At 55.7% G+C, this 15,871-nt stretch overlaps 1 protein-coding gene across 13 annotated transcripts; it reads right to left on the bottom strand.

The window, feature by feature from the left end:
* Positions 1-236: 236 nt before the first annotated feature.
* On the bottom strand, positions 237-15,611 carry ST6GALNAC6 (ST6 N-acetylgalactosaminide alpha-2,6-sialyltransferase 6). 13 transcript variants are annotated; one of them, XM_036329563.1, is made up of 8 exons: positions 15,170-15,189; positions 9,898-10,082; positions 9,212-9,273; positions 8,287-8,377; positions 6,437-6,616; positions 5,471-5,877; positions 2,285-2,392; positions 237-1,606 (listed from the first exon to the last, which is right to left on the bottom strand). In XM_036329563.1, the coding sequence occupies exons 2-8, from the start codon at positions 9,928-9,930 to the stop codon at positions 1,216-1,218; spliced, it is 1,272 nt and encodes a 423-aa protein (XP_036185456.1). In that variant the 5' UTR covers positions 9,931-10,082; positions 15,170-15,189; the 3' UTR covers positions 237-1,215. The 13 variants fall into 13 exon arrangements, with proteins under 13 accessions (XP_036185456.1, XP_036185455.1, XP_036185458.1 ...); XM_036329562.1 differs by lacking the exon at positions 15,170-15,189 and adding an exon at positions 11,155-11,297; XM_036329565.1 differs by lacking the exon at positions 15,170-15,189 and adding an exon at positions 11,201-11,222.
* Between the last annotated feature and the right edge of the window lie 260 nt (positions 15,612-15,871).

The following is a 15,871-nucleotide window of genomic DNA, read 5'->3' as shown; positions in this document are numbered from 1 at the left end:
GGCAGGACTGGAAAAGCCAGATGGGCTTGGCTTGGGAAACCCACACCTTCCCAACCCCCTGAGCAGCCAGCTCTCCGCCCAAGCTGCAAAGTGCATGACTCACTGGCCAGCTGAAAAAGCTGGCTGTCCTGCTTGTGGGTGAGCTCCCCACCTGGAGGCCCTGGGCCCTGTCCCACGGCGGCCCAGAGCCCAGGGCCAGAGAGCCTCGCTCAACGGGGACACACGGGAGCCGGAGCTGGAGCTCAAGTGCATTTATTCCTGTACAAATCATTACAAAACCAAGTCTGGGGGAGTCACCAGCCCCCACTCCCCACCCCATGTGCAATGGCTTGTGCCGGCCTCCTCCTCCTCTACCTGGCCCCTCCCATTCCGCAACCTCCTCCGGGAAGCCCTCTGGTCTTCCCTTCCAGGCTTCAGAAGAGCAAGGGGCAAACCCACCCGCTGAGGCCCAGCAATAAAGTGCCTGATACAGAATGAGGGGGGACAGGACCCTGGCGACACAGCTCCCGCCCCCCCGGAGAGCTTTCCCAGGCCCAGCTGGAGGGAGACTCAGATGACTCCAGCAGCTGCAGGCAAAGGGGCTGCTTGAAACCTCAGTTGGGCTGGGGTCCCCCCCGTCTCAGCCCCAAAGCCTCCTCCAACAGGTAGACAGCCTCACCGGGGAGAGTTTGCACAAAAATACCCTCATCTCCAGGAAGAGGTGGGGAAGGGAACCCCAGGCCCTAGGGGGCTGAGACCCCCAGCAAGGGGTGGTGGCTGGCGGGGCCCAGTGTTATGGAGGACGGACCCAAGGCAGTCGTGGGAGAGGTGGGAGGGGGTTGAAGACTCCACGTTAGAACCTGACACGGGCAGAAGGATGCCAGAGAGGGGGACAAGGGATTGTCCAAGGCCACTCAGGGCAGAGCCAAGACTGACTCCGGCCCCCCACCTCCGGGACCCTCCAGCCCCCAGTTGCCCCAGCCTGACCTCCATTCACTTCCCACTCCTCATGCAACCTTTCTTTCTGGCTCTGGGAAGTGAGGGGCCAACACAAAGTTCCCAGGTCCTTGGAACAGGACCCCACTGTCTCAGCCAATAGGAAATGATTTGGGGACCATCCTGAGGCTCTGAACCAAGGCCTCATGGGATAGGACATGTCCTTGGCCTCATATTACTCAGAAATACCCTGATTGACTGTGCTCGGACCCTGACTGGACAAGTTCCTGACACCCCTGATTAAGCACACAGAAGCCCAAATCCCTGATGGCCGAGAGATCTCCCAGGCCCTGACCGGCTGCAGGATACACCCTCTTCAAGGCCCTGATTGGCCAGAAGACACTCCAGCCAGCCTTCATCGGCCAGGAGATGGCCCTTGGTCGAGTGGCTGGGCCAAGAGCCACTTCTCCGGTGTCCCTTGTGAGGGCCCCACAGGCAGGGCGGCCTAGGTCCAGGAGGGGTGGGAGAAGGTGATCCCGTACAGCTGGGCCCAGGACGAGAAGACCCTCTTCTCGGTGATGAAGCGGTGGTGGTTGCCCTTGTGGCTGTGCTCATTCTGCACGTAGGTGACACACTCGTCTGGCCCCTTGGGCTCATAGTAGTGGTAAGGCATGCGCTGCAGGCGGGACCGCTGGCTGGGGCAGAGCAGAGGTGTCTGTGAGGGCAGAGTGGGCACTGGCGGGGCCCTTGCCCTTTCCCGCCCCTGACCTACCATAGGACCTTAGTGGGGAAATACCTGCCCTTCCCTGGGCCTCAGTTTCCCCATCCGTAAAATGGGTATAGGGTGGACTAGGTTTTTTGACTTCCAAAACTTTGTTTTTAATGCTGTGGATCTTTTCATGTCCCTGAGAGGGTGGCAAAGCAGGGTAGAGGTAAGGGCTCTGGAACTTGACCCCCACCCTTTACTATTTGTGGGACCTGAGACCACTCACAAACAACTTTCCTCGGTTTTCCTCACCTATGAATAGGGAGAATAACATACCTATCCCTTAGCATCACTGTGACGAGTGAATAATATGGTCATGCTTGGGGCATGGTCAGCAATCAATCAAGAACAGCTGTCACCTCTTGGGCTTTGCATATAGTAATAATAATAATAATAGTTATTATTGATACACAAACTCTGGACTGGCTGAGGTGTGTGTGTGTGTGGGGGGGTTGGCGCTGAGGCAGCTCTAAGGAGCAGACATCTCTGCAGAGGAGCCTGAATACCATCAAACAGAGAATCTCAAAGGCCCCCCAGCCCAGGTTTCCGGGCCCCCGGCTCCATCCCATGGCAGTGGCTGGGCACTGTCCTGGAGGGGCTCACCTGCAGTAGTCGGGGGGGACCATGCCATAGACGTGCACATGGTCACACAACTCCACCGCGATCACCATGGTGAACCAGCCCGTGCTCAACCACGAGTGGGACTTTTCCCTGGAGGCAGAGAGGGGGTGTGATGAGGGCAGGCAGGCAGGGGTGGGGCGGGCAGGGAGGAACAGCCAACCGCCCAGTTTCACAGAACTCATCCCCCTACTTCAGTCACCCCCATCCAGCCCACTGGGGGAGCACGGGTTTGCTGGCAGGGGGGCTGTCTGGGGAGAGGTGAGGGTGTGGAGAGAGCTCCTTTGAGGGAAAGAGTAGGAACAAGGCAGGCTGGGAATAAACTTCTGAGGACACTGGTCAGGCCTGGGTAGGCCAGGAGTGACCATGACCACAGAGCATGCGAGCCGCAGCTGTGCCCATGCCAGGAGCAGACTCCCATGGGGAGACGAAGCAGAGACAGTCATGCTGGAGGGACAAGTTCAGAGCAAGGCATGAAGAAGTAGCTAAGAGCATAGAGCAGGGGTGGGCAAACTTTTTGACTCGAGGGCCACAATGGGTTCTTAAACTGGACCGGAGGGCCGGAACAAAAGCATGGATGGAGTGTTTGTGTGAACTAATATAAATTCAGAGTAAACATCATTACATAAAAGGGTACGGTCTTTTTTTTTTTTAGTTTTATTCATTTCAAACGAGCCGGATCCGGCCCGCGGGCCGTAGTTTGCCCACAGCTGGCATAGAGCCATGCTGTCCACTAACTACAGTGGCCACATGTGGGCACGTGTGAGCACTTGACTCGGGGTTGAGATGTGCTGTGAGTGTAAAACACACACTGGATTTCTTAGTGTGAAAAAAGAATGTGGAATGTGTTGCTGATAATGTTTTATACTGATTACATGTGAAGCTAAAAAATATTTTGCATCTACTTGGTTGAAGGTGGTTCTTTGAAAAAAAAATAAACCTCTCGCAAGACTGAAAAAAAAAAAAGAGAGAAAAGACACAAATTACCAATATCAAAAATGAAAGAGAACATCATCATAGACCCTGAAAACTTTAAAATAAAAAAACCACAAAAAACAACTACATACGTGAAAACTTTCAGTGGTTCTCAACCTTCCTAATGCCGCGACCCTTTAATACAGTTCCTCATGTTGTGGTGACCCCCAACCATAAAATTATTTTCGTTGCTACTTCATAACTGTAATTTTGCTACTGTTATGAATCGTAATATAAATATCTGATATGCAGGATGGATTTTCAGGGTCGCAACCCACAGGTTGAGAACCGCTGACTTAGATGAACTGTGATGATTTCTTGAAAACAAACCAAAACTCACCGAAGATGAAATAAGTAACCTGAATATCCTATAACTATTAAGGAAGCTGAATTCATAGTTTAAAATCTTCTGGGGAAAAACAAAACAAAACACCACTCCAAGCCCAGATAGTCTCACTGGCAAATTCTATCAAACATTTAAAGAAGCAATGACACCAATTCTACACCATCTTTTCTGAAAAATAGAAGAGGAAACATTTCCCAATGCATTTACGAGGCCAGCATTACCCTGAGACCAAGATCAGGCAAAGAATAGTACAAAATAAACCACAGACCAATATCTCTCATGTACGCAGATACAAAAATCTCAACAAAATATTAGCAAATCCTATCCAGCAATATGTAAAAATACACCACTACCAGCTGGAGTTTATTCCAGAAACCAAGGCTAACTCAACATTTAAAAATCAATCAATATAATCCACCATATTAACAGTCTTAAAAAAAATACAAATAGTCTTTTTTTAAAAAAGTCTTAATTGATGCAGAAAAATGTTTGATAAAATTCAATATCCAGTACTGATAAAAAAACAAACAAACAAACAAAAAAAAACCTCTTAGGAAACTAATACGTGAAGGGAATTTCCTCAACCTAATACTTGGCTGGCACCTGTTCTTGCCTGTCTCACCCTGGAAGAGGTAAATATAGGTTCAAAAACCCATAGCCAGCCCCATATTCAATGATGAAAGACTAAACGCTTTCCCTCTGAGACTGGGACTGAAGCAAGATGTCTACTCTTGTCACTTCCAATACATTTCAACGTTGTACTGAAAGTTCCTAGCCAGTGCAATAAGGCAAGAAAAAGAAATGAGGCACACAGATTAGAAAGGAAGGAGTAAAACTGTCCAATAAGTAAAGTTTAGCAGGATTACAGGATATAAGATCACCACACAAAAATCATATTTCTAAATGTTAGCAAGAATAATTGGGAACCAACATTTTAAAAAATATCATTTACGTTAGTTCCAAAATTTTAAATATTTAGGTATAAATCAAACAAAATATGTACAGGATCTATATGTTGGACATATTGAGTTAAATAAAATATATTGAAAATAATTTCAGCCACAGCTAAGCTGGTTTTGCTCAGTGGTTAGAGTGTTGGCCCATGGACTGAAGGGTCTCGGGTTTGATTCATGGTCAAGGGTATATATCTCAGTTGCGGGTTCGATCCCTGACCCAGTCGGGGCGCGTGCGGGAGGCAACCACTCAATGTGTCTCTCATATTGATATTTTTTCCTCTCTCTCCCTTTCTCCCTCCCTTCCACTCTCTCTCTAAAGATCAATGGAAAAAATATCCTGATGAGGCTCAAAAAAAAAAAAAAAAATAGTTTCACCTGTTTCTTTTTACCTTTTTAATGTGGTTACTATAAAAATTTTAATTATGTATGTGGCTTGCATTATATTTCTATTGGATGGCACTAGCCTAGCTTACCTAAAGCAGGACTGGAAATGATGTATATTTAGAATAGAGCATGCTGGGAGCAACGGTGTGCCTAAAGCAAGAAGGGCCAGGAATAGCCAACACTTTCCAGGAGGCACGCTCCGGGGAGCTCTCCTAGAAAGATGCTAGAAATGACTGTGCAATCTTAGAGAAGAGCATGCTGGGAACCCTTCTTCCCTCAGAGCAGTGGGTGCTGGGGGAAAGCCCTCCTGGGAAGATGGGGTCACGCACAGCATGTTGGAAATGACTCGTGCTAAACACGAAGAGAGCTCCCCCAGGAAACCTGACCAGAGGCGGCCGAGAAGTGACCACACCCTCAGAGCAGCGCTTGCTGGGAGCGACAGGCCCTCTGCACAGAGCATGCTGACGAAGAGCCGAGGGCTGGCCAGAGGGGGCAGGCAAAGGCTGGTACCTGTCCTTGCCTGTCTCACCCCGGAAGAGGTCATCAAATTGGCGCATGCGGCCGGGAGAGACGGCGTAGGCCTCCATGTTGGGGAACACCAGGCCTGCCCTCTGGATGATGCGCACAAGGCTGCCCTGGGGCTTCTGCATCTTGTTCGGGGGCCCCCAGAAGATGAACACGGTTTCGGGGGTCCGGTTGACAAACTCCTGGGGCCTCTTTAGGACACGGTAGACACTGGAATGGGCCACCACGCGGAAGGTGGTCTTGTTGCCCACATCTGCTGAGTAGCCCGTGGTGGGCGCGTCATTCATGCGGATTGTGCACTCGGCCCGCTCAATCTCAGGACCCAGCTTGGTGCCCAGCAGGTGGCTGGAGCTGGTGACAATCACGCACTGGTGGCACCGGGAGGGCAGTGTCTGGGGGGAACAAGGAAAGTCAACACTTGTCACAACCACTCTCGGTGCCAGGCCCTGGGCTCTGTACAGTCAGGCCTCCAGGAGGCCAAAATAATTATGCCCATTTTAAAGACAGAGAAACTGACGCCCATTCATTCAACAAACATTCATACCAAGCTGGCTAATGGTCAAGTACGCAGGACAGAGCAACCAGCAAAAGAGACCCCACTCCTGCCTTCGAGAACTCATGGTTGGCCTGGACGGTGTGGTTCAGTGGTTGAGCATCCACCCACAAACCAGGAGGTCATGGTTCGATTCCCGGTCAGGGCACATATCCGGGTTGCGGGTTCGATCCCCAGTAGGGGGTGTGGAGGAGGCAGCTGGTCCATGTTTTTCACTCATCATTGTTTCTATCTCTCTCTTCCTCTCCCGTCCTCTCTGAATCAGAGCCTTGACTCCCAGGGCCCACCCTTTCCTTTAGGAGGGATGGCGAGAGTGGAGAGAAAGGGAGGAGGGAGCAGGGGTGGCAGGCAATGGGGAGGACCAGCTCCCAGGGAGTTCCCCAAAGTGGCTGCCCTGCCTTGTTGCCAAGAATGGGGACGTAGCCATCGGTGATGCTCCACTTCTTGAGGTTGACAGGCCTGCGACTGCGGCCGCGCAGGGAGCCATAATGGAAGACCTCGTTGGCACTGTTGGAGCTGTAGAGGATGAGGATGGTGATGAGAGCAAAGAGGATCACGAACACTGCTGACCGCTGCTCCTGAGAGGGGAGAGGACTGGTGAGGTCCCAGCGACCGTGCAGGCTCCGCGCCCTGCCTCATTACCACCTGCAACACCTGGCTAACGCCTGCTCCTCACCCCAAACACTACCTCCTCCAGGAAGGCCTCCCGCAGCCCCCTGAGCACTGATCACGCTGCCATGAGTTCCGCGGCTGGGACTGGGTCAGTCTCACTCCCCACTGCTTCCCAGCTGTCAGGGTGGGGACCGGAGCATAGAAGGTTCTCAGAAGGAGGGTCTGCCGGATTGGACTGTATGTGGGGGTCAGAAGGCTTCCTTCAGCTGAGAGGATGCTGGGAGACAGGTGAGATAGTCAAATGAGAGGACCCAGGCCTTCCCCACACAGCAACTCTCCATACATGTTCATCATTCCTTTACCCCTGGAGGGGATCTGCTCAGGGACTGGGCTGCCTGGGTAGAGAGTGCACCACCGTGGGGATGACAGGGCAGGAAGGTCATATCCAAATTGCCCACTGTGCCCTCCCCAGGAGGCCGTCTGTGTGGGTCTGCAAGGCTCGCTGAGCCTGTGGAGCCCTCTGTGCTGGTTATCGTGTATTGTTTCTCAGCTCCAAGTTCACCCTTTTTGGCAGCTCTGTGAGAATGGATCTGGGCTCTTGGTTTTTTCTTGCCAGCTAACTGCATGTTAAGCTTTGTCGGGAGAGGGCGCTGGAGAGACACTGCAGGAAGAAAGGCCTTGACTTCCTGCTTCTGATGCTCTGCCTTCTTAGGCACATGCTTATCTCCAGCGCCCAACCAGCAGGCCTGCTAGGAAGCCAGCACCCAGCAGATTCCTCCAGAACCTGCAGTACCTGCCCTCAGGCAGTTTTGATCCTGCTGTGATCACAACCTCTCCAGAGTGGAGCTCGATCTGTCACCCAACCACCTGCAACATCCAGAGACCACCAGCTCCCTCCCTGGAGCAGTTCTGCCTGGAGGCTGGGTGCCTCCTGGGTGGGCTTGTGATAACGTCACCAGTAGGGCACCACACTGAGTTCTCTGCCATCCAGTGGCCCATAGCTGTGCCCTCCCCAGGAGGCCTGGATCTCAGCCCTGGGGCTGGCGGCTGCTCCTTGTACCTGCTATTCCTGTATTCCTTAGAGTTCCAATCCCTCATTACTCCTGCCCGATTATAGTTAATAACTCTTCACATTAAAATTACTATGTGGATTCTCTCTGCCGACTGGACCCAGACTGATACACCCACATCACCCTGCCCCCAACCCTCAGGCTCTGCCAAGGCTCTGCTGCAGTGGATTCTCGGGAGGGGGTATGCAGGACCAGGCATATAGCAGGTGCTCAGGAAAGCATGAATGCGTGGATGATGGGGACACCCTCAGAAGGATGCTCACAACATTCTGTCACTTTTGACTGACCTCTGCCCCCTCCCCCAGACTCCCACTCACCTCTACCTCCCCCCCCCCCCCCCGACCCCTGCACAGCATTCCAAGTCACTTTGGACCTGGGCCCAGAAAGGCAGGAGTTTGCCCAAAGCCGCACAGATCAGTAGTACAGCAGGGCTCAAACCAGGGCCTGCCAGGCATCAGCCTCATCTAGGCAAGGAAGAGAGACTTGTGGCGGCTCGGTCCTTAGAAACCCATCTCCCTGAGAGAAGTAAGAGGTTCAGATGGAGTAAGAAATGAAGAAGGACTTACTTTGTTGCTACTCATCTCTCTCCGGCGTCTGCTGAGGGGCAGGAGCCAGCGTCCTGCACGTGGCCCAGGGGGCAGGGATGTGGGCTCACACCTGCAAGTTACCGAAAGGGTTATGGCCTGAGTGCCCTCCCGGAGGTCCAGCTGGTCAAAGGCTACACCTTCCCTACCACCCCTGCCAGCGCTCCTACCTACCCCTGACTTCAAGACTCAGGGCTGTATCCATTTTGCAGATGGAGACACTACAGCCCAAAAGGCAGAAAACTGCTTGAGGTCACAGGGCCGCGTGGTGGCAGAACCCTGACTCTTCCTGCCCTCTCAGCAGGGTCCTCTCCTTACCCTGGCTCTCCTAGGCAGCTGGCTCCCATGCTGGGGGCCTGCCCCCCATCCAGCAGAAACCCCTACTCTAAACCCTGCTTCAGGTCCCCGGGGCCTTGGAATAAAGCAACATCTCTTGTGGGTCCCAAACTCCTCTGCACCTGCACCCTTCCAGGTCTTGCATAAACTGTCTGCAACACCTTCCAGCACCCTGCTCACGCCCACTCATCCTCCAAGCCCAAGGTGGGCCGGGAACTTCCCCTAGTGTCACCGCCCCAGGAGGCGAGAGCTCTCACAGATCCTCACTCACATCCTCTGCTGTGCCGCCAAGAGCCCTGAGGATGGGTGCCAGAGGATGGCTGTATGATTTCATTCATTAACGGGAAGATCTTAGGGGTTAAGGACACAGACTCATCTGTCAAATGGCGACAATCACTGCCCCACCCTGAGGGTGTGTGGGATCCTCAGGGGACAAGGCACCCTTGGGCAGCCCTTCCTTCCTGCCCCGCCTCAGAGGCCTCTGCTGTGAGGGAACACGCCCAGGTCTGCTCCTCGCTCCCCCGCCGGCACCCCGCCCCTCCTTGTAGGACCCAGATCTCAATGTCCCCACCTGTCAAACGGAAACAAGTACTTGTGTCCAGCCGCCTCCAGCTGATTCAAGTCCAGACGGCTCTGAGGTTGGCAGAGTGCAAAGGGAGAAGCTGGGGGCTCGGGGATCCCCAGCTCCGTCCTCCCTTCCCCGGCCTCCCAGCTCCCGCCACCATCTCCGCCCCCTGACCTAGCTGCTGTTTACTCCTACACCGCCACCAGGAATAGCCAGAGAACCTCCGGCCAAACACACACACGATGCTCCTGATTGGCTAAGCCCTGACTCCGCCCACGACCTAACCCGGCCTCGATCTGCCACGCCCCCCCCCCCCCCCCGACCCCCACCCCCGCCTGCCTCCGGGCCGGGTTTCAGGGCCGGGTTTCAGGTTTCGGGGTTTCTCCCAGGCCGGCCCTCGGAGCCAGTCGGGGAGGCCGGGGACTCTCACCAGGTACAGATCAGGAAACGGAGGCTCATCAGAAGGGAAGAGCGGCCTGTCTTTCGACTCAGAGCCCATTAGAGCAAAAGGTGGGAGTCCGGAATTCCAGGGTCGCCCCCATCAGTCAGTCGCCTCTGGCATTCCAGGCCCTTCATGGCCTCTGCGCTGAGCCTCCTCCCTCACTATCCTTTCCTTCAGATGCCCCAGGCTCCAGACACTCTAGAGCACTCCAGGTCCCAGACGCACACCCCCGCCCCCCCAATTTTCCCACCTTTGCCTGAGCAGTGCCCTCGGCCAGGACCATGGTTCCCCGGTCAGCCCCGTCACAATCCTGCTCTGGAGGAGGCCATGGTCAATACAGCATCTCAGGTTCAAGTGTGAATCCCGGTTCCACCACTTACTGGCTGCGAGGCCTTAGGGCAAGCCATGTACCTCTCTGAGCCTCAGTTTCCTCATCTGTGAAATGGGAGGCAGAAGAGCAGGTAACTCAAGGGGATGTTGGGAGGATTCAAGCCCGAGTGGCAAGGGAGGCACGGGGTTGGCAGGGGCTGGGTCCGTGCCAGCGGCCGAAGGCGGTGATTCATTGTTCGAGGCCTGGCTCACTGAGTTTGTCAGCAAAACATCCCCTCTCCTCTGACCCCGGGCCCAGCGACTTCACTCGTCCAACAGGGATGTATACAGGAGCCAGCGAAGGGTCACCCACTTTCTCACTCTTCCGGGCAACACTGCATGGCAGGGGCTCTCACCCCCCAATTCAGAGAGGAGACTGGGGTTCAGAGAGGCAAAGTGCCTGGCCGGGCTGTCGGAGCCTTGTCTCCAGGGAGCAGCCCAGGGCTGCGGTGGACGGGTCTCCCTCAGGATACCCAGGGCTGGAATGGGCCAGAGGCCCCCGAGTGTGTGCCCAGCTCGGGCCTGGACCGGGAGGCCTGCTGGGGAGCGCTGGCTGGGCTGGGAAGACGGCCGCCCGGAGCACGGGCCGAGCGTGGACTCAGGCCCAAGGCGGGCCCTGCAGGAGGGCTGCGTCCTCAGGGTGAGCGCGGGGACCACACCCTGCCCTCTGTTTGGGGGCTTTGCCTGCCCAGCTTGGGGAGTCCTCCCCCAGGGTCGGGGCGCCCCCACGAGCAGCGTGGGAGGAGGGCTCCGAGGAGAAGGGGGAGGGGCACCTAATTCCCGGTCGGGGGAGCGCCGTGCCCGCGGGTCCACCTGGGGTGGGGGCGACTCATCCTCTGCACCCCCTGGCGCTGACCCACCAACTCCCGCACTCCGGGGGGTCCAGAGCCCAAGGCCCGGCTGGGGGAGGTGGGCGGCCGGGTCCCCGAGCTCCAGGGGGTGGACAGAGGCAGGAGGCCCCGCGAACCCCGCCACAGCCCTTGGGTACCAGGACCGGGACCTCCGGGCACGGGTGCCGAGAGAGTGGGTCTCGGGCCCCCCGGGCCCCCGCACCATCACCCCATCCCCCGGGGCTCCGGCTCCCCCCGGGCGCAGGCCGTGCCCCCTCCCGCTGCCCGCCCCCGCGGCGCCCGCTCACCTCCCCCGGGGAGCGCCCGGCCCCCCGCGGCCCCCGAGCCCCTCACATGGCGCCGGGGCTGAGCGCCGGGTCCGGGATCCCCGCTCCTCCGGCCGCCCAGGCCCCGCCGCAGCCTCGCCTCGCGCGCCGGGTCCTAGCGCCGCCGCTCGCGCTCGGCTCAGGCCCGCTAGGCGCACGGAGCCGCGAGGGGGCGGTCTGGCTCCTCCCCCGGGCGGCGCCCGAGCGAAGGGCGAGGGGTGGGCGACCCTGGGGCGCGGGCCAAGCGAGCGAGGCCTCGCTTTCCCCTCCGGGCCGCGTAGTGGCCATAAAAATAGCCTCCCCGCCTTGGCGATCTCACTTTATTGTCACCACGACCGAAACGGGGAAACTGAGTCCCAGCGCACGCTGCGCTTGGGAGCAGCTGCGTTTCCCCCTGGGCTCGCTTACCCAGGGCCTCGGGAGGCCTGCACCCCGTGATCACCCTGAGTGAGCTCAGGGTCCACCTTGGGTTCCAGTCTAGCTCTGCCGCCCTCTCTGCATGGCCTTGGCGCTTCACTCCCCCTTCCCCGGCCTGCCGCTGGGGTACAGGGAGAACCACCCCCTCGAGGGTGTTGTCAGGATTAAAAATGTGATGACTTCCTATGATGCTCCGGTTCGTTACCATCATTTTACGGGACAGTGAAAAAGAGCCAGGAGCCATGATAGGGGCCTATGGGATAGAGGCGCAGGCCTGCTGAAATGAACGATGTGGATCAATAGGTACTGACAAGAGTTGGCCAGGATGCGCAGAAGATGTTTAAGTGAAGAAAGCAAGTCAAAGAGCTGCATCTCTATAATCCCCTTTGGAAAACAACGGAGTACAAGCATACCCTGGAGAAATTCTTGCCTGTGTCAACAACAAAGTTCCTTAGCAGCATTGCTTGAAATGATACTAAACTGGAAACAGCCCATATAGCTGTCAGCAGCAGAATGGAATTTTCCTACGTGCCGGTACTTTCACGGTGTGGAATATTAAACAGCAGGGGGAAATGAATGAGCTACGATTACAAGGATGAATCTGAGAGACATACGGAATGAAAAAGACACGTCTCCGAAGACAAATGAGCTCCACGATATATTGTTTGAGCGTATAGCCGGCAGCAGGCCACTTCTCATAGCCAGGGACAGGAGAGAGCTTTTGCCTATCAGAGTGATTAGAGTTTTCAAAGCAAAAGTCAAGAAGAACACAGTTGTCTGCTGGGGAGGCAGAGATGTGGGAGAGGGGAGGAGACACTGGGGTGTGGACTTCTATAAAGGTCTGGTCTTTAAGTGGGACATGGGTTCGAGAGGTTCATTAAATTATGTTTTATAACTTACAAGTATGATAAATGCTGTCACTGTGTACCGCCGTATTTTAAAAGAAAGATAAGAGAAATGAAAATAGGGAAATACCTTTTGCCTATCACAGTGATGAAGGTGTTAATAGTAGTTATTTCTGGAATGGTGAGATTAGGAGCTGCTTTTCTCTCTCTCTCTCTCTCTCTTTTGGCTTAACTATATTTTCCAAAAATTTTAAGATAATGGTTACACAATGGTTATACTGAAAACTTATTTTTTTTAATTTATAAAAAATAAACTGCATCCCAGCCAGCATAGCTCAGGGGTTGAGCATCAACCTATGAACCAGGAGGTCACGGTTCGATTCCCGGTCAGGGCACATGCCCAGCTTGCGGGCTCCATTCCCAGTTGGGAGAGCCTGCAGGAGGCAGCCAATCAATGATTCTCTCTCATCATTGATGTTTCTATCTCTCCCTCTCCTTTCTTCTCTGAAATCAATAAAAATATATTAAAAAGAAACTGCATATATAGTATAATTCCTTTTTTAAAAAAACAAAACATATCCGTAGATGTGTATGTGCTTGTAAATGCACACAGAAGCTATCTGGAATAATCTAAGCGGGACTACTGGCCGTAGTTTCCCCTGGGGAGTGGATTCGGGGTGGGATGGGTGGGTGCTACCTTCACTCTCTGCTTTATAAACTTCCAGGTCATTTGCATTGGACTAATTTGATGAGTTAATATCACTTTGTTTTTAATTAAAACAAAAGGGGGCGGGGCAAGGTCCAGAGTCCAGGCTCTGGAGACATGGCCACTAGGCAGTGGGCACAAGAGGGGAGGGCCAAGGGTTCAAGGCTTCCTGTCCCTCTGGTGTCACTTCCAACTGCTTCCTGAGCCTCACCCCATCCCTGGCCCTGCTTGGCTGCCTGCCGGCATGGAAAACCACAGAGCAGGGGCCAGGGCTGGCAGGCAGGAAGCCTAATGAACCGACTGCTGGGGCTCAGAAAAGGGGGAGCCCCTTGCCAGAGGTCACCCGGCAGGCTGGTGGCTGGCTAGGGTGGAGCATCCTGTGGTCAGCCCTTCTCCCTGACCCACGCCAGTGGCCTCTGGAAATGAGGGTGCAGCAGCCCAGCTCCTGGACCAAATCTGGACCTGGAGCTCCCCCCTCAGGCCTGCCATGTCTCAGGACCCAGGCTCGCGCCAAGAGGCTCTGTGGTGGGGGCTGGCTCACCTTTCCCGGGCCTTGAGGAATAGAGTGAAGAAATAAAATGGAGCCACTCTAGTCAGGCTGCTAAATTACTGAAATCAAGTAGGCTGAGGTATGAGGAAATGATTCTATTCTTGCGTTACTGGGAATGTAAGCGTTTAAGTCCGGCATCAATGCCTGTACATACACGGAACCTCCAGACAGCCGTCTGCTTGTGCCCGAAGGATAAGGAAAGGATGCCATGGACCCAGACCGGCATGGTGAGCGCCAGTCACAGAGGATCACACCTGGCACTGCCAGCGCTGAGAGGCAGGAGTGCTTCCTCTCCGGAGTGGACTTGTTACTGAAGGACCCTCAGCTTTCCTTCCTTCCTCGGAACACTCTGGCTATGGCCTAACTGTCTTCCCAGTTTGCAAGCCCTAAGGCTCTTGAATAACCAATTCTTACCACTTATTTCTAGCCAAAGCCTACAGACTCTTTTTGAGTTCACCCGGCAGCCCAAGAACAATAACAACCACTGCAATAACGACGAGGATCAGAAAACATCAGCTCCCACGCGTCACGTGCTCTCTCCTGTGACAGCACTTTGCGAACAAACCTCCTGAATGCTTCCCGCAGCCTGTGAGCTGGGCGCTGCCGGTGCCACCACTCTCGGGAGAAGGGAGGCTCAGAGTGTGCACGGGTCCGGGGGTGACTAACCACAAGCCGTTCCGCTCTGCAGCGCCAGGCCTGCCCTCGCCCATGGCGGGGACTTCACGGATGGGTGGCTGTGGTCACTCCTGGGGTGCCCCCACCCTGAGCCGCTCCCCATGGCCTCGGTTTCAACCCTTCCTGCCCCAGGGCGGGGATCCCAGGCGTGACCTCCCTTCTTGGCACTCAGCAATCTGTGCAGTTAGGATTTTCCCCTCCCACGGGGTCCCGGAAAGAGTCCTCAGAGAGCTCAGCTGCCACCCTCGCTCTCACTTTACACAGACGGAAACCAGGACCCATGGAGGGAACAGGACTTGCCCCAAACTCCCCACTGGGTTCTGGGCGGAGCCAGGGGAGGAGCCGCTCTCGTCAGGTTGCTAACTTACTTACTAAAATCAAGTAGGTTGCGGTATGAGGAAATGGTTCTATTCTTGCTTTACTGGGAATTTAAGCTTTTAAGTCCTGCATCAATGCCTGTACATACACGGAACCTCCAGACAGCCCTCAGCTTATGCCCCGAAGGATAAGGAAAGGATGGCCATGGGCCCAGACCACCTGACGCCCAGAGGCCGTGGACTGAGGCCTCTCCCTCCAAAGAGGCGAGAGAGCCGCTGGGCGAGGGCCTGCACGCAGCAGCTGCTCCACAGCCCTTGTTCCCAAGCCCTGGGCGGTGCCTGGTTCTTCGGGGGCAGAGATGGGAGCCGGCAGACTGGCCCGGGTGCCCTGGACATGGGTGCGGACCCGAACCTGCAAGAACCAAGTCCCTTTCCGCTCCTGGCGAGAGGTTTGGTGAGAGTTCCTGGCCTGGCCCCAAGTTCCTACCTGGACAGAGGCTCCTTAGGACACCTCCAGGCTGTGAGGCTCACCTGGCTTCCCCTCTGGCCCCAGGAGGAGGAAGTAGAGGTCCCAGCTGGCCTGCTGAGGGGACAAAGGAGCCAGGATGTGGACAGAGGCCCGGAGAGGGGCTGCACACCAGGGTGCTCCCACCACACTCCTCAGAGCTGGGAGGCTCCTGCCCCAACTCACCCCCGGAAGCTGCAGGAGCTGCAGTGGAGGGAAGCGGGTCCCCAGCGAGGCCTCTGCAGGCTGGCGGCCACCAGGCCGACCAGGAGCCACCTCTGCAGGCTGGCGGCCACCAGGCCGACCAGGAGCCACCGGGAAGAAGTGTTCCTGGAGGAAGTAGCTGGGGTGGCTCCTGCCAGGTCACAAAGCCCAGAAATACATGTTACTTGGACCAACCCAGCAGTAAACACCCGCCTGGGGGCAGGGCCAGGACAGAGGCACCTCTGTCCCTGCACCCGAGGGTGAAGCCAGTGTATTCCAGGGGAGGGAGTGGGAGGAGGCAACCGCCTGGGAGGGGCGTCAGTTTGAGTCCAACAGGACCAGCGGCCCTGGGCCCTGGAGCCCAAGGACGAGGCTGTGAGCAGGGGGGGGGGGGGTCCTCACATCCATCTGTCACCACCAAGGACAATGGGTGAGCAAGGCCACCCCCACATATCAAGTGTCAGCCCTGGGACAGCCACC

Source organism: Myotis myotis, unplaced genomic scaffold (assembly GCF_014108235.1).
Source record: "Myotis myotis isolate mMyoMyo1 unplaced genomic scaffold, mMyoMyo1.p scaffold_m19_p_12, whole genome shotgun sequence".
Lineage (NCBI taxonomy): Eukaryota > Metazoa > Chordata > Mammalia > Chiroptera > Vespertilionidae > Myotis > Myotis myotis.
This window is presented reverse-complemented; position numbering and strand designations above follow the sequence as displayed.